The 18,833-nt window shown below is 30.5% G+C and overlaps 1 protein-coding gene across 2 annotated transcripts; it reads left to right on the top strand.

Moving 5' to 3' along the window:
* Window positions 1–5,213: 5,213 nt before the first annotated feature.
* LOC120420324 (uncharacterized) lies at window positions 5,214–17,814 on the top strand. 2 transcript variants are annotated; one of them, XM_039583318.2, is made up of 5 exons: window positions 5,214–7,390; window positions 10,577–10,757; window positions 10,820–11,174; window positions 11,239–11,386; window positions 16,189–17,814. In XM_039583318.2, the coding sequence occupies exons 1-5, from the start codon at window positions 5,352–5,354 to the stop codon at window positions 16,811–16,813; spliced, it is 3,348 nt and encodes a 1,115-aa protein (XP_039439252.1). In that variant the 5' UTR covers window positions 5,214–5,351; the 3' UTR covers window positions 16,814–17,814. The 2 variants fall into 2 exon arrangements, with proteins under 2 accessions (XP_039439252.1, XP_039439253.1); XM_039583319.2 differs by having other exon boundaries at window positions 16,204–17,807.
* The last annotated feature ends 1,019 nt before the right edge of the window (window positions 17,815–18,833 follow it).

Below are 18,833 nucleotides of genomic sequence, written 5' to 3' on the forward strand. Positions count from 1 at the left end.
TACTATGGCAAACAAACAAACAAACCCGTACTTGCGGCAAATTCGCAAACAAGACAAAATGTATGCAAGCTGACGTTTCTGCAAACAAATGTTGGCGAACAAACAACGCAGACAAACTGTCAAAATGTGCGAGTTTGTTTGTTTGCCGTAGTGTAATAATGGTGGCATCAACAAAAGAACTTTTTAAATTCACTTCTGAAATTGATGCGTTCCTTACAAAATCATTTAATCTAATCTAACCCTATCGCAGCCAGTCTTTCGAGGGCATCCTGGAAAATGTCATAGGTTGATTAACGCCTAGCATCCTCTTGTCATTATTAACATTTGCAGGGCCCCAATCCATTAAATGCTTTGAAACATCGCAAACGTTAAAGCGGCCAGGCCAGCTGCATAAAAAGTACCAAGCTATAAGAATAAAAATAATAAAAAAATATTAAAATATTAAAATATTAAAATATTAAAATATTAAAATATTAAAATATTAAAATATTAAAATATTAAAATATTAAAATATTAAAATATTAAAATATTAAAATATTAAAATATTAAAATATTAAAATATTAAAATATTAAAATATTAAAATATTAAAATATTAAAATATTAAAATATTAAAATATTAAATATAAAAATATTAAAATATTAAAATATTAAAATATTAAAATATTAAAATATTAAAATATTAAAATATTAAAATATTAAAATATTAAAATATTAAAATATTAAAATATTAAAATATTAAAATATTAAAATATTAAAATATTAAAATATTAAAATATTAAAATATTAAAATATTAAAATATTAAAATATTAAATATAAAAATATTAAAATATTAAAATATTAAAATATTAAAATATTAAAATATTAAAATATTAAAATATTAAAATATTAAAATATTAAAATATTAAAATATTAAAATATTAAAATATTAAAATATTAAAATATTAAAATATTAAAATATTAAAATATTAAAATATTAAAATATTAAAATATTAAAATATTAAAATATTAAAATATTAAAATATTAAAATATTAAAATATTAAAATATTAAAATATTAAAATATTAAAATATTAAAATATTAAAATATTAAAATATTAAAATATTAAAATATTAAAATATTAAAATATTAAAATATTAAAATATAAAAATATAAAAATATAAAAATATAAAAATATAAAAATATAAAAATATAAAAATATAAAAATATAAAACTATAAAAATATAAAAATATAAAAATAGAAAAAAATAAAAATATAAAAATTAAAAATATAAAAATATAAAAATATAAAAATATAAAAATATAAAAATATAAAAATATAAAAATATAAAAATATAAAAATATAAAAATATAAAAATATAAAAATATAAAAATATAAAAATATAAAAATATAAAAATATAAAAATATAAAAATATAAAAATATAAAAATATAAAAATATAAAAATATAAAAATATAAAAATATAAAAATATAAAAATATAAAAATATAAAAATATAAAAATATAAAAATATAAAAATATAAAAATATAAAAATATAAAAATTTAAAAATATAAAAATATAAAAATATAAAAATATAAAAATATAAAAATATAAAAATATAAAAATATAAAAATATAAAAATATAAAAATATAAAAATATAAAAATATAAAAATATAAAAGTATTAAAATATTAAAATATTTAAATATTTTAATATTAAAATATTAAAATATTAAAATATTAAAATATTAAAATATTAAAATATTAAAATATTAAAATATTAAAATATTAAAATATTAAAATATTAAAATATTAAAATATTAAAATATTAAAATATTAAAATATTAAAATATTAAAATATTAAAATATTAAAATATTAAAATATTAAAATATTAAAATATTAAAATATTAAAATATTAAAATATTAAAATATTAAAATATTAAAATATTAAAATATTAAAATATTAAAATATTAAAATATTAAAATATTAAAATATTAAAATATTAAAATATTAAAATATTTAAATATTAAAATATTAAAATATTAAAATATTAAAATATTAAAATATTAAAATATTAAAATATTAAAATATTAAAATATTAAAATATTAAAATATTAAAATATTAAAATATTAAAACTTTAAAATATTAAAATATTAAAATATTAAAATATTAAAATATTAAAATATTAAAATATTAAAATATTAAAATATTAAAATATTAAAATATTAAAATATTAAAATATTAAAATATTAAAATATTAAAATATTAAAATATTAAAATATTAAAATATTAAAATATTAAAATATTAAAATATTAAAATATTAAAATATTAAAATATTTTAATATTTTAATATTTTAATATTTTAATATTTTAATATTTTAATATTTTAATATTTAAATATTAAAATATGTAAATATTAAAATATTAAAATATTAAAATATTAAAATATTAAAATATTAAAATATTAAAATATTTAAATATCAAAATATTAAAATATTAAAATATTAAAATATTAAAATATTAAAATATTAAAATATTAAAATATTAAAATATTAAAATATTAAAATATTAAAATATTAAAATATTAAAATATTAAAATATTAAAATATTAAAATATTAAAATATTAAAATATTAAAATATTAAAATATTAAAATATTAAAATATTAAAATATTAAAATATTAAAATATTAAAATATTAAAATATTAAAATATTAAAATATTAAAATATTAAAATATTAAAATATTAAAATATTAAAATATTAAAATATTAAAATATTAAAATATTAAAATATTAAAATATTAAAATATTAAAATATTAAAATATTAAAATATTAAAATATTAAAATATTAAAATATTAAAATATTAAAATATTAAAATATTAATTAAAATATTAAAATAATAAAATATTAAAATATTAAAATATTAAAATATTAAAATATTAAAATATTAAAATATTAAAATATTAAAATATTAAAATATTAAAATATTAAAATATTAAAATATTAAAATATTAAAATATTAAAATATTAAAATATTAAAATATTAAAATATTAAAATATTAAAATATTAAAATATTAAAATATTAAAATATTAAAATATTAAAATATTAAAATATTAAAATATTAAAATATCAAAATAAAAATATATCAAAATATAAAAATATAAAAATATTAAAAAATTAAAATATTAAAATAGAAAAAGCAAGTTTCTATTAATAGAAAATTAGCAGATTGGATGGAGTTAGGGGCGAGTCCATAGCCTGCCAAACCTACGGGAATTTACCCTATGTGCATAGGAAACATAAGAGCATTGGTTGCCTTGAAAAAAAATTCTAGATTTAATCTTTGTGCAATGTTGTTTTTTTCGGTTATATAACGAATCATTATCATTCATTATTAATGATTGAAAATATTGGTATTCAGCGCCCTCTCCTAGTGTCATGCTTTATTAGGAAAATTAGAAGACCATTTTCAATAGTAGTCATCTATTGACCATGATCATGTGTTGCGAGGTTTATAGGGCCTTGTTATATTTTTTTGTTTTATTTGATATTTTTCTGAATAAATGAGATTACTACTTTGACTATTTAAAACATCTGAAATTCTACATCACTGAAATCAATTTCAACAGTGAACTCACAATGTTGCCACTTTAGAATTAGAAACAATCTGGATTACTTTTTCTAAACCACCAATGCGCCATGGGTTTCCTATGTTTATAGGACCTTTTGAAAAAGTAAGCGAGCAATGTTCTTACTTTCAATTAGGAACGTTCAAGTTACCAACTTTGCATTTTTTTTAAACATTCAACTGTTCGTTTTTCATGCTTTGTGTTAAATATATGATTTTACCGTGCTTTGTTTTGTTATATTCTTTATCTTTTTATTGACACTTTTTGTCATTTAACCTTTTCTGCCGAATGATTTTTCTGCCATTTAAAACATTCTGCCATTCAGTTTTCTGGCAAATGATTTTCTGGCGAATGACATTTTCTGGCATATGAAAATTCGGCTTTTGAACTTTTCGGGCATTTAACCCATTCTGGCATTTGATTTTCTGGCGTTTGGTTTTCTGGCAAACAACATTCTGGCGAATGACATTCGGGCCTTCGGCCCGACCCCAAAAAACGTAATTTTTTGACGCGCACGCCGTTGATTTTTTCGCGCGCTTTTCTGAACTCAGTGCAGAGTCAAACTTTGCAAAAGCAGCTAAATGCATATCTGCATTAAATTTGTATTACAGATATTTGGGATTTAAGAGGATGAAAAGTCTGTAAAATACAGAACTAGTGCTGGGGCTAACTTGGCGCCCATCCAGTGATGCCAGATACCTGAAATGTCTATATTTAACAGACTTTTTAGGAGGAAAAGGAACACAGGCATTAGTAATTTTTCTTACATGTTTTTTCTTAGATGTTAAAAAATTCAGCTTAGCATTTCAGTTAGTTTTTTATGCTTATAAGCGCATAAATGCACAAAACGTAAAAGTTCATGATACTCCTTTATCATGGCTTTCTACCTAAGGTACTCGCGATTGAGTGTGTAGTAGTGCGGTTGTCAAAATCGTTATCTCTGACTCTCTCACTCCACTGACACTGACATTGTTTATGTTTTGGTTTTCCTGGCACGGTCCATAGAGCTTTATGACGTTTCGCGTACGCACACTAGCGCACCATCTGATTTTGCTGGCCGGACAAAATTTAACCTCAATCTTTTTCGTGTACGTACACGCAATACATGTGCACGTAGAAACCTCTATTGTTCGTTTGTTATTGTTTTGGTTTTAGTGGCACGGAGTCATGCACTCACACTAATGCAAAGCAAGATCGCGAGTACCTATGATATACAGCCTTGCTCCTTTATGGTATCGAAAATCGACAAAATTTGTATTTGTATTTAATAAATACAGTATTAAGCATTTACAGACCTTTCATGAAAAAGCGACAACACTGTATCGATCTGTCAAAAGTGCTATTTTCGTTTCTGCGAGAAAAACCACTGTCAAGCTGTCAGTCAGTTTTTGCCTGCTCAGTTCCCTCCTTCTTTCCTGCGCGATTGCGTTTCATCCTGCAAATCGCTTTGTTTCCCCCGTTCATATCGAAAATATCGTAATCATCATAAAACGCGTGTGTGTCACCATCAATCTTCTTCTCTCGGTGGCGAAAAAAGACACTAATAATCGCAATTTTTCGTTCGCGACGGGTTTTCTTTTGGTTCCGCCGGAAGTGTCGGGGATCGGCCGATGTTTTGATTCGTCCGTAATGAGCAGCAGCTAGGGGACGGTTCCTCCTTCCCTTTTTTTTGGCGAGCAAGAAAAGTAGTCGGGCGGTTTCGTAATTTCGTTTCGGTTCCGGCGACGACGGTTCAAAATGGAGAATTTCAACTTTCCTCCGGTGGCGTTCATCCGGCCGGATTGTCCCGACGAGGACCACAGCGATACGAGCATCGACGGCAGCGGAACGACCACCGGGAGCAGCAGCAGCGAAGTCAAGGCCGCACCCTCCAGCAGCAGCAGCGAGTCCGTCTTCCAGGAGTTTACGATCGTCGGCCAGAACCTGCCCAAGTTTGCGTCGATTCCGACGACGGAATGGCTGCGGCTGCTGCAGGACAAGGCGGAAATCCGGCGAAAGTTTAACCTGCGCGAGGCGGACCGGCTGCAGCATTTGTCCGTGCAGTTGGCGGAAAACGACGAACCGGACCGGGCCATGATGAACATTACGCAGGCCCTGTACCGGTGTCCGCCGAACCCGGTGCTCGAGAAGTCCATCCTGTGCCAGAAGGGCGAGCTGCTGCGGCGGAAGGAACGCTACCAGGACGCGATACGGCACCTGGAGCACTGCCTCCGGATTGAGGGCGAACGGTTCTCGTTCGGGACGTACCTGTGTCTGCTGCGGTGCTACAAGTCGATGGGGAATGTGCGGAAGGTGCGCACGACGCTGGCCCGGTGTGCGACGTTCTTCAACCGGTGGAAGGACGAGTTCCAGCGGTACGATTCCCAGCTCAAGAACCAACCGGACGCGCACATGGAGGAGATGAAGAAGGAGTTTGATATCCACGCGAACTGCATCCCGATGGAGATGGTGATCGACAAAAGCTTCCGCAACGAGCCGGCCGCCCAGGACGATTACGAGGAGGAGATCGACTTCGAGCCGTACCTGGGCTACACTCGGGACAGTAAAATCCTTGGCGCGTCCGCCGCTTGCCGCCTGGACGTGGAAGGTCAATCGCCCAAACTGGTCGCCGACGTGTTCATCCCGGAGGGTTCGATCGTGCTGGTCGAGCGGCCGCTGGTGAACCACGTGGAGTTTTCCAAAGTGCAATGCTACACCTGCCACGACGTTCAGCCGCACCTGATTCCGTGCTTCAACTGCCAGGGTGTGTTCTACTGTTCCTACCAGTGCCAAGGGAAGGACGCCAGTCTGCACCGGTTCGAGTGCCGGGGCTATCAGCTGCTGTTCTTCCCGCTCGTTAACGGAAATCTGGAGCTGCGGATGTTGGTGCGTACGTTGGACACGCTGCGCTTGATCACCGTCGATAAGCCGGTGTTCGCGCTCAAGGCACACCGCACGGCCGAAGATCTGTACCGGGTGCTCCTAGATGGAGGCGTGGGCCGGGAGCGTTTCCCCGAACTGTACAACGCACTGCTCATCAAGCTAGACTACGGAGGATTTCGGCCGGAGGACTTTGACGCGTTGATGATCAAAACGGAGAAGCTGCTCAGCTACGTCAAGCTGGACGGACGCATCAAGTCGGACTATTTCTCCCAGTGGAAACACCTGGACGAGGGCCAGCTGGACGTGTTTCTCGGCGGGCTGCTGCTGCACTTTTGTACCTTAACCATGACCAAAGTGAACCGACTGACGTACCAAATCCCCGCCACCGACGACTTCCTGGGGCGTGTCCAGGACTTCATCACACTTGGCGGAAACCACGAAGAGCAACCGCTTCGCCAAACGCTCCTCGAGACGCTCGAACAGTACGGTCAAAACTATGCCAAAGGTCGTCGCGGAGTGATAGACACGGACCGGCTGCGGGAGGGCGTCCAGCGCCACCTCGAAATGCTACGAACCGACTACGAAGACACCCGCAACACAGATTCCCACGCAAACGACCTCAGCCACCAGGTTTGGACGCGGGACAACGTAAAGCGACTCTGGCAGAAGCAGCTGGAGTGCGCCGAGGCACGCAGCATGTCCAGCTACGACTCGGTCATCATGAACCATCACCAGCGCCAGCGGGCGGAAGATATGGTGTCGAGTGCGCTGCTCAACTTCTTCGACGGGTACTTTGACCACTTTGGCGAGATTCCGATGTGCAGCAAGACGCGCACCTTCCCGAACACGATGCGGGCGTTCTACCCGACGGCGATGAAGCTGAAGCACTCGTGCGGACCGAATCTGTTCTTTGCGTGAGTAGAAATTTAAAAAGGGCGTTTACACTTCTGGGGGTTAAAGACGAAGGCAAATCAAACTGTAAAATTTTAAACATTCTGATATTCTTAAACTTTTAATTCCAAAATTTAAATACAAAAATTTTAAAATCTGAAATTCAAAATTTAGAAATTTTCAATTTTAAAAACTTAAAATTTTAAAACTTTTAAAATTCTACATTTCTCATATTCTAAATAAAAAAAAATCTGAAATTCTACAATTCTAGTTTCTAAAATTTTAAATTCTTTAATTCCAAATGTTAAAATTTCAAACTTCTAAGTTCTTCTAAGAAACCTGAAAAGGTAAAATACTAAAAATCTGAAAATTCAAATTCCTCAAATTCTGAAATTTCAAGATTCTAAGATTAAAAAATCTAAACCTCTAAATTCTAAAAAATTAAAATCTAAATTCCAGTTTTAAAAATTGCTAATTTCTAAAAGTCAAAAACTCTAAAAATTTCAATAAAAATGTGAAGTGAAAAAAAATATAAATCCTAATATTATTAATTCTAAAACTCCGAAATTCTAGGTTTCTAAAATTCCAAGATCCAAAAAACCAAAAATTTAAAAAAAAATGTGAAAAATTCTAATGTTTATAAAATTTTAATCTTCTCAAATTTGAAATAAAAAAAAATATATACATATTTTCGAGGTTCTCAAATTCTAAAAATCTAATATTCTCAAATAAAAAAATATGAAATTATAAAACGCATAAAATTCTAGAATTCTAAAAAATAATTTTATACCCTTGGATTCAATCCTTCAAAAATTCTGGAAATGAGAAATTCCAAAAATCCTAAACTGCTTTTAGAAATAATAATCTTCTAAAATTCTAAACTGTTAACATTCCAGATTTCTGAAATTCATGATTTATCAAAGTCGAAAATTCTAAAAAGAAAAATTTCCAAGATTTAAGAAAATATAGATCCTATTATTAATAATTCTAAAATCCGGGAATTCTAGGATTCCAAAATTCTAAGAGTTAAAAATTAAAATATTTAACAAAATTAGAAATAAAAATTTAAAACAATATTTCTAAATTTTTTAAGTTTTAAAATTTACAAATTTATAAATTGAAAATTAAATTCTCTACTTAATTCAGACATTTTTAAATTTCAAACATTTAAGGTTCTTAATTTCTAAAATTCTTCATATCTAAAATTCTAAAAGTTCTAAATCTCTAGAATAAAAAAAAAATACAAATTCTTAAATTATTGCTTTTTGTACTTTGAAAATCATAAATCATAAAATTCTATAATTTATAAATTACAAAAAACAGAAATTCAGAAAATCTAAAAATACCAAATTATTTGTTAATGTTTAATTGAATACGTTTGAAATTTTCTAGATTTTATTTTTATTTTTGATTTCTTGAATTCTGAAATTCTAAAAATTGAAAATTCTTAAATTATAAAAATCGAGAATTAAGAAATTCTAACGTTTTATTTGTTTAATGTTCTAAATTTATAAAATTATAAAATTCTTAATTTTTAAAATCCTTAAATACTAGAATACATTTAAATTTCTTGAACTCCTAAATTCTTAATTTTTAGGATTAGAAAATTCCAAGATTCAAAAATTCAGAAAACTTTAATATTAAGAAATTCGAAAAAAATTACTTCTGAAATTCATAAAATTCTAATCTTTTAAATTTTAACATTTTTCAAAAATTTAATTTCAGGAATCCTGAGATTCTAAAAATCTAAAATTCTTAAATTATAAAAATCTTAAATTCAGAAATTCTAGCATTTTTTTCTAAAATTATAAAATTCCTAATTTTTCAATTCTTGCATTATAAAAAAAGTCTTAAAAACTCTTTAATTTTGTAAAAAATATAAATTTAATAAATATTATTTTTATTAAATGTGTAAAAATCTTGTGTAAAATGTGTAAAAATCTTAAATCCTAAAATACTAGTATTCTAAAATATTTAGAATCAATTCTAAGATTCTATAAATGAAAAGTAAAAAAAAAAAATAATTCTAAAATTCTATACTGTAATAATTCCAGATTTCTTAAAACTTTAAAATTTAACATTTTTAACTAGCAATTTTTAAATTTTACATTTCTAAAAAATCATAAATTCCAAAAATTTAAAAATTATTATGATTCCTAAAATTGATAATTCTAGAATTCTGAAATTTTAAATTCCTATGCTAAAAAAGAATGGTAAAATTCTTAAATATATTAAAAATGAATAGTAAAATTCTTAAATTCTAATCTTCTGAAATTCTTAATTTTTAAAATTTTAAATTTCTAAAAATCTAAAATTTAAAAATCATAAATCTTAAAAAATTTAATTCTAAAATTCTGAAAATCCAGGTTTATAATTCTAAGGTTCAAAAATTTTAAAATTCAGAAATTTTAAACTTCTTAAATAGAGTTACGAATTTTAAAACTTATGATTTATGAAATTCTAAATTGTAAAATTCATTGTAAAATTCATTAATATAAAATGGTGTAGTTTTAAAACTGTTAAGTTTTTTAATTATAAAATTAAAGAAAAATCTGCGATAAAAAATCAATTCTCAAATTCTAAAATTTTAAGATTCTCAGAATCTTAAATCATTCTATAATTCTAAAATTCATAGATTCAAAAATTCAAAGATTCTGAAAATCTGAAATTCTGAAAACATAAAATTCCAATATTTTAAAATTCTGGTTGCCTGAATTCTTAACTACTAATTTTGTTTTACAATTCTACATTTGAAGATTTAAAAAATTAGAAATAAATCTTAAAATCCAGAGTATTTTTAAGGAAAAAAAACACAGAAACACAGAAATTCTTAAATTGAAACCTTTGGAATCTGAACTTCTATAGTTCGAAATTTCCTAAATTTTAATTTTCAAAATTCTAAAATATTAAATTCTTAGATTATGATATTTAAAAATCATAAAATTAATGAATTTTACACAAAATAATTTGTAAATTTAATTTTAAAATTGGTTGATTCTACAAAGTTTTAAAATTCTGATATTCTGAAGCACATTTTTAAAAGGTCCTTCTGAAAAATATGTTGGATAATTTTTAACCTCTATAATTTTATCATTTTTGAATTAACATTACATTTTTTTCCAATTCTATTTTTTTATATTCTTGATTCCGAAATTCATTTTTTAAATCTTTTTCTTAACTCTTAACTATTTTGTGCTTTCAATCTCCAGCATGATCTCGAACGGGTTATTCGTGGCGCGTGCCCGCTGCGACATCCACGAGGGCGACGAGCTTACGCTGAACCACGGCCCGCACTACAAGGAGGCCCCGCGGGAAGACCGGCGCGAGTACCTGCGCAAGATTTACATCAGCTGTGATTGCATCGAGTGCGGCCAGATCGAGGATCATTGGGTGAGTTGATGGCACGACTGTAGTGAAGCAACTATTCTTAATTTTTGCTCAACATCCAACAGATCCGTCACAAGCGCGTCCGGTGCGAAAAGTGTCTGTTCAATCCGACGGCGCCGGGCATCTGTCCGGAGTGTTTGCAGAGCAAGGAACTGCCGTGGGAGATGGACGTGCTGATGCACCAGCTGCAGGACATTGAGCTGCAAATGTGCAAGAGTGCCCACATCCCGCAGCTGGTTCCGTTGGCGGCGATTGGCCGGACCGCGGGTGGGCTGCAAATGTCGACGGCGACCGGCAAGCGGAAGATGGAGATGCTCAAGTTCTTCGAGCGGCTGTGGCAGATGATGTTTGTGGATGCGCAGCACAACGTGCCGCTGTTTAACAATCTGAAGGAACAGTTGGACTGCTTTGCCAATGAGGGTGAGTTGTGTTGGGTTGGTCGGAAGGAAGGAAGCAATTTTGACGCTCTGATTAACTATTTTAGCGATCCGGGACGCCATCGACGACGTGTACGAGCTGCTGCTGCGCTGTAAAAAGATCATCGACACGCTTTTCCCCTACATGAGCGTCCAGGTGGCCAACGAGTACGAGCTGGTGGTCCGCCGAACCGTCAAGTACATGTTGCCGGCCAAGTAAGTAACAGTTTAAATATTTCTCTTTTGACAGGATTTCAAGGTTGTTTGCTATTTGCTAAGGTGGTCAAAATTTTGAATACCCTCCGAGGCTGTCCCCTGAAAACAAAGAATGATCCATGAATCGGATGAATTCCAAATTTTGGCTCCATCTGACCCTCGAAACTGTTTCAGTTTTTGTCATTTGGAGAGTGCAAATAATGTTCAATCTTTACCAATTCTCGGAAAAAAGTGGCCTTCTCTCAATATTTGTTGGTTTTTTTTCTCGACAGTGAACATTCTAACTAAGAAAAATCCAAATTTTTAAATTTTAAAGCTATAACTAAAAAATGTGGTAAAAAGTTGGCGTTTTGGCGTAAAAAAGTTCATTGTTTAATTTTAATTTAGCTCAGCTCAGATCTTACCACTGGTCGTGGCCGGCCGGTATTGATCAGCATGACAGGGGCCTTCAAAAGTGGCGAAGTGGATTGGTTCCTACTTTTCATGTGGTCCATGGAACATTTTTTGAAGGTCCTGGCCAATAACGGAGTAGCATTTACGGGTAGACACTAAAGTTATGCTATGCAATTATTTGCCTTAAATTTTGTTTGAGCCTTCTTAACCAAAATAAAATTCCGCCTTTTTAGTTTAAGTTTTTAACACAAAAAATGCAAAAAATTCCCAAATACTATCCAGATTTTAAGCAAAGATGCGCGATTTTTACATTTTAGGTGTACTTCATTCGTAACACCATTTTCGCTTGAAAATCTAGATATTATTACAGGGTGGCCACACATGTCGGGAAATTGGAAAAAAGTCGGCAATATTTATTTTTTTGTCAAAAAGGCGGAAAAGTCGCGATCTCGAGCACAATCCATTGAATTATTTTTTTCAAAATCTTGAATACTTTTGTAATATATTTTACAATATTTCAATTAGTAGCACTTAAATCGTTATGAGCACTTATAAGGCTTTTCAGGCCGAGTGAAAAAAATATAATTTAACCCAAAAATTACGAACTTCTCGTCACAGTGTCCTGAAGTATGTTGACTGACATATCGGGCGGTCAGTAAAAAAACCAGCTAGAAGTCGCCTGACAAATAACTTTGGCTAGAAAGAGATAGGAACTCTGATGCAAACAAACGTCCAGCTGCCATGTAAACATGCTTTGAATGTGATAGTAAATTTCCGACTAGAAAGCCTTATTTCAAAATTTTATGTTCATTTCATGATAATAATCTATTTAAGAATAAAAAACCGGCTCCGTGGCTTAATGGTTACGGCTTCTGTCTCCCAAGCAGAAGGTTCAGGGATCAAATCCCGGTCGGTACCTTTGAAATTTGGAATCAGGAATTTGAATATGAATAAAAACTAAAATGAATCAGGTGGGATTCGATCTCACACCTTTGGATTGGTGGTGGTCTGGGAGGCTAAGCTGTCGGCCATCAGAAGGTTTACACTCTAGCAGTGAATTGATCCGTAGTGTTGAAACATGTTATCTCTTCTTCTTATATTATTAAATACGCGCTGATCCCTGATTTGCCTGAGGGGATTGGAAGTCTAAATATAGATCGAGTTTCCTTCAGATGCTTGCATCTATGTTTAGGCGGGGCCGAACAATGCCCAGCGACCTCGGAATTGGACCGCAAGGAGCTCTGTCATTCTGAAATGGGTCGTTGGAAGCAGCGCGAGGGCTATCACCACCTAATACCCGGGACTGAGATAAGCTGTATCAGCATTCGGCATGTACACAGTCTGATACAAATTATACTTTCCCATAATTTCGCTACCGGTTAGCGGGTATTGGATTAGACCACACACACACACATAATCTATTTAAGAATAAAAAGACCATTTCAAATATCAAATGTTACATATTGGATTATGACATGCAATTGACGAAACGAAGTTGACTTTATAGCTGTCGGCCACCATTGCTAGTACCAACCACTAGTGTCTTCCTTTTTATCTACAAGGAATTAGCCGCCCTGGGCTCCTAAGTGTATGAAACTATGGCACGGAGCGACGGCGCCGAATACCCATATTTACACAAAGAATTTTAGAGCGCCCGCCGCGGGATTCGAACCAGCGACCTCTGGATTGTGAGTTCAGTGCGCGGTCCGATTGATCCACACGGGCGGGACATGCAATTGACACTAGGTAATAATAATGAATCAAAAATGGTAAACTTCAATATACCCGACTTCAGCCGGGACTTGAATTTGGTTACCCTGATGTGCCACTCAAGTCGGGAAATTGGAAAAGTCGGGAATTCGCCAAATCCGCCAAAAGTCGGGAAAAAGTCGGGAATTTGTGATGCTTTGTCAAAAAGTCGGGAATCCCAAGCATATTTGTTCAAAAATTATTTTCTAACTCTTAAAAATTTTGTTATATTTTTTACAATTTTCAAATTAGATTCATTTAATGCTTCTTTAGCAACCTAATTTTAATTTTAGGTAACTTTCACTATTTGAATCTATTTGGGAATGAAATGTCTATTAAGATGATAATAAATATTAGATGCATTTACCACAGTTTTTTTTTTTTGAGTATGGGCGAATTACTATAGATAAGGCATGATTTTCAGTTAAATGTTGTTTTGAATAAAAAATGTAAAAACTTATTTACGTTTTAAAATATAAAAAATTTTAAATTGCAGAAAAATAAATCCATGAATTTTTGATAAAAGTTACTGCTAATATGTTTAAAATATGTATCTCTTCAAACATTTCGCATAAAAACATGAAATCTTATCAACCTGATTTTTTTATTGAAAAAATAATAATAATAAAATAGTGAAGTAGACAACTAGATAAATCAACATTGATTCAAAAATACAATATCCAAATTTACAAAATTAAAATGGAACTTACAAAAAAAGGAACTTGGTAAAATCATTTTTTAAACTAATTCGTGGATATTTTTTTAAATTCTTTTAAAGATTTTTTTTAAGAAGCAGTAATCATGTATTAAGCATTCTGTTTTTAAATAAAATAAATTTAAATTAATTTTAAATGTCAGTAATTTTTTACTTTTGTTCATTTCGAGTTAAAACGAAAAAAAAAAAACAAAAAAATATACGTTTGCCGACTTTAAAAATAAACATTAAAATTTTAAGTATTGTTATGTTTTCAGTTTTTTTTTCAAAAACTAATTGTTTTCTGATATTTTGATTCATGAGTTCCAGTTTTTTTGTTTGTTTGTTTGAAATCATGCTGTTCTGGATAATTCGGGAAAAAGTCGAGAATTTCAAAATGGAATTTGAGTGGTCACCCTGCCAACATTTGGTTTCCAATGCCGTCCCAAGTAGAAAAAATTGTTAAACTAACTTTTTACCAAATTTCCATGACTATGTAAAAAAATAGGTAAAGCTTGATATTCATATCTAGGTATTTTTGGTTTCGAAATTGAAAAACTATGCTATTTTTTTTTAATTATAAAAAAAAACTGAATAAAATCATTTTTTTTTATTTCGTCTCTTTAAAAATGTCGCATAAAATGAGAGATAATGCATTCTTACTAAACTGGCTTTTGCAATAAAAAAAAATTAAACAATAAAATAATGACAGCTTGAAAAATAATTTTTGATTTGTTAAATTGAATATCAAAATTTACAAAATTAAAAGGACACCTCTAGAGCAAATGTGAAAAACTAGCAAAAAAATAAAAAGTGGCCGTAAAAACATGCAAAAAATAGAAAAGCAAAATATTATAATAGGGGGTGGTAGAATAGGCCAAATACTACCAAAAACAAAGATAAAATAAACGAGAGCATTTAAATTTAAATACTAAAAATAAAACAAGTAAAACATAAAACAAGAGAAGTCAAGTTTTTCGTAGAGCAATAATAGTTGCTTAAAATGACCTCCTGAACACGGGAAAAATAAAAAAAAGTTTAAAAAAATTAGGCAGTAGACGGTTAAACAAATTCTTGGATAATACGAATTTTTATGTAATGAATAATAACTTGATTAAATTTGGTTTTGATAAAAAACAAAAAAAAAACAAAAAAATAGGATGAAATATAAAATAAAGTTAGTTTTTTGCTAAGCATTTTAGCAAATTAAACTTGAAATTTTATGTATTAATTTATTTGTTGTTTAAAGACTGATTGTTGAAACTTTCGTTCTAAATAAAAATTTTGGTTCTTCAATTTTGAAAGTATTTTTAAAATAAATTTTCTGTAAACATTCTCTTAACTGTGATACTAAATAATTTTAATTTTTAAAATTGTTATTTACAACTTTTGACATTTTAAAGTCAGTTTTTGATTTGCCATCTTTGAGTAAAAAACGCCTGTTATTTCAAGTTTTAGAAAAGTAGAAAAATCGAAAATGGGATTTGAGTGGCCACCTTTCTACACTGAAAATTGTTATTTTTTATGTGCAAGTTAGATTTTGCCAAAAATCTCACTCAAACGACCATTGAGACTTGTGGGCGGATATAGTAGAATCCAAAAACTGGACGAGTGTGTCCTAGGGTGGCTCCTAAGACCATTCATCTTGCCAAAAACCGTTCAACTCCTAGCGAATTTTAATTGATGATATTGTGGAGAATTTCCCTTACCCTCTTAAAAAAGTAGAGAGCATCAAAAATTTCCGTCTTCCAAATCCCAAGTATAATTCCCTGGTGCGGTGCGGTGGAGATGGGAGAAGCCAATAATGGACGGGTTTTATGGTGTTGAGAATCTGATTCAGGTGGTTTTACAAAATCAAGCGCCTAATGAAGCATCGTCCACTTATCGAACATGTACTGTATAATAATTTACGAAAACAAGCACGCAAGATATCACATCCCGCACGAAGCTATTGATGGGTTGACAGCATTCTCTCGTACAGGTTCCTCGGCGGCGACATGCGCCAGGTGCACCGCACGACCGACCTGGCCCGGTCCATGATCCGGCACGCGTTCACCATCCTGGACGGGCACTTCCTCTACAACGACGAAAGTTACTTCAAGCTGATGAAGGTCGAAAGCTCGCTGCGGACCGTCGAGAAGAACCTGCGCCAAACGGGGGCCCACGAGGAGCGGGACCTGTTCTTTACGCTGCTCGGCGACGTCAAGCGGCCAAAGGGACCGGCCAGCGGTGCGGGTCAGAAGAAATCCGCGGGCGGGAAGAAGCCAGCAGCGAGTGCGGCCACGAAACAACCGGAGAAGCCACAAGTGCTGGACAGCTACGAATCCAAGTCGGCGTTTTTGCGGAACTCGTTGCCGAACGGGGACCTGTCGGTGGCCACCACGAACGGTGACCACGACGGCACCGTCCTCTTCATCAACGAGGACGATCTGGTGCCGAAGCTGGCGGAAGCACAGCCGGATGAACAGCGAGAAGAAGAAGTGACGGAATCGAACAAGGGTGGCGCCAAGCCGGATAAGAACGTCAAGCGGAAGGAAACGGGTGCCATTCCGAAGCCGAGCCGGACCACGAAGCACCACCGGAAGGTTTGAGGAATGGCCACGGCGGAGGAGGATGACACGAGGATGCCGCCGTCGTCGTTGCTTCTGCCCTGCCGGTAAGATAGAATAACACTTCCCCTTCTTCCCCCAAGATTATCGTTTACCAAATCGATCGATTCGAAGCAGGTTGTTCCTTTCGGGACACGAACAACACACACGTGTGTTCCTTCACTTCATCAGTTGCGCCGTTGTTGTTGGTCGTTGGTTTCGCGGTTTTTATTTAGAGCAAAAGAAAAGTTTTTTTTGTTTTTCTTTTTAGTCGTTTTAAAAATGGAAATTACCTACTACAAAGACAGAGAGAAGAATAAGCAAAACCACAGATTAGTCAAGTCGATATCGATACGTTGCTCACTATTACCATATATCTATATGTATAGGATGGCGGAACAGAAAACAAAAAACACACAAAATCGAAGAGTTAAATAGCTGCACAGTTTGCAAACCACCAAAATATTGATTATTTGGGCAAAAAGAGTTTTCTAGAGAGGGCGAAAAACAATGTTGTCAATGATTGATCCTTTGTCTTCTTTTAACGAATCGAAAAAAAATGTCAAAACTTGTTAGTACTTAAATCTCTGATCCCCTTTTTTTTAGTTCTTGTTTGCCATAATTCGAAGAAATCTTACCAACGAATTAAACAAAAGAAGAAAAAAAATCCTCTAAGAAATGGTAGCAATAAAGCGTTCTAAACATATTTATCAATATATCTTTTAGTTTTTATTGTTTACCTAAATTAGCTGCAAGAAATAATCCCCCTTTTTTGTTAAGGTCACCATATTTATTACCATAACCTCAATGAAACATAAAAATATAATCCCACAATCCCACATCTACACACCTATTTTGTCTTACTTTTTTACATATATATATTTTTTGTATCATTATGTTTCTCTATAATTTTGTAATTGTCCAAAATATAATTGTATTATTTCAACAATAATTTTAGTTTAGTTAAATTTGGTTTTTAGATTATTCATACTTTTCTGGAGTTTTTTTTGCTTTTCCGATGTTTTTAAAATCGTCTTGAGTCAGAATTCAAAACACCCAAAAAGTAAAAAGATCAAAATTGTGTTTATTGAACTTTTGGAAAACAAAAAAATTCTAGATTTGTTCTTGAATTCGAATTTTGAAATTTCCAAAATTAGAAAATGTTAGGACTTCTTATTTTTTTTTAACTTATAAATGTTATGGAATTTTGAAATGTTGAAATAAAAAAAAAAAAAAAATTCTGATATTTTAGAATTTTTAAATTCCAGAATTTTGGAATTTCAGAGCATTAACAAATTTCAAAGCTTTGAAGTTTTAAAAATTTTAAGAATTTTAAAACAATTTAAGAATTTTAAGATTTTCTTTTTACAATTTTGAGAATTTTAGAAATTTCAAGATCTTTGTGTTTAAAAAATTTCAAGAATATCAATATTTTAAGGATTTTCGAATTCAGAAATTTAAGAATTTTAAAAATTTTGGGTTTCAACATTTTACGAGTTTAAGAACTTTAAGAATTGCAAGAATTTCAGGAATTTCAAGAATTTTAAATGTTATAAGCATTTTAACACCTAAACTCCCAAGCTCGAGAAAAAGGCGGAATTTCCATATAAATTCCCCCTTTTTCTCGAGCTTGGGAGTTTAGGTGTAAATAATGTCAAAAACTTTAAGAATGTTCGAATTCTGGAATTTGAGAATTTCAGGATTTTAAGCTTTTTAAGATCTTTTGAGAATTTTACGAATTCCAAGATTTTTTTTTTTGCAATTTTAAGGAATTTAAGAAGTTTAAAATTTTTAATTCTAGAATTTCAATAATTTAAAAAAAAATCAAGAATCTTAAGAATTTGAAGAATTGTAAGAGTTTCAATAATTTTAAGAATTTTTTAAATAACTGAAATTTTAGGAATTTAAATTTTTTTTTAAGAATTTTTGATATTTTTAAGAATTTCAAGAATTTTTATTTTTTTTTGAGTTTGAAGGAATTGAAGATGTATAAGAATTTTAAAAATTTCTAGAACTTCAATTT

Source organism: Culex pipiens, chromosome 2 (assembly GCF_016801865.2).
Source record: "Culex pipiens pallens isolate TS chromosome 2, TS_CPP_V2, whole genome shotgun sequence".
In the NCBI taxonomy this organism is placed as follows: domain Eukaryota; kingdom Metazoa; phylum Arthropoda; class Insecta; order Diptera; family Culicidae; genus Culex; species Culex pipiens.

Bases quoted from the DNA above. Each gene is read 5' to 3' on its own strand.
- LOC120420324 (XM_039583318.2), top strand. From the start codon at position 5,352: ATGGAGAATTTCAACTTTCCTCCGGTGGCGTTCATCCGGCCGGATTGT. The intron at 11,175-11,238 runs GTGAGTTGTGTT...TAACTATTTTAG, and splicing joins GGACTGCTTTGCCAATGAGG to CGATCCGGGACGCCATCGAC. The intron at 11,387-16,188 runs GTAAGTAACAGT...ATGGGTTGACAG, and splicing joins AAGTACATGTTGCCGGCCAA to CATTCTCTCGTACAGGTTCC.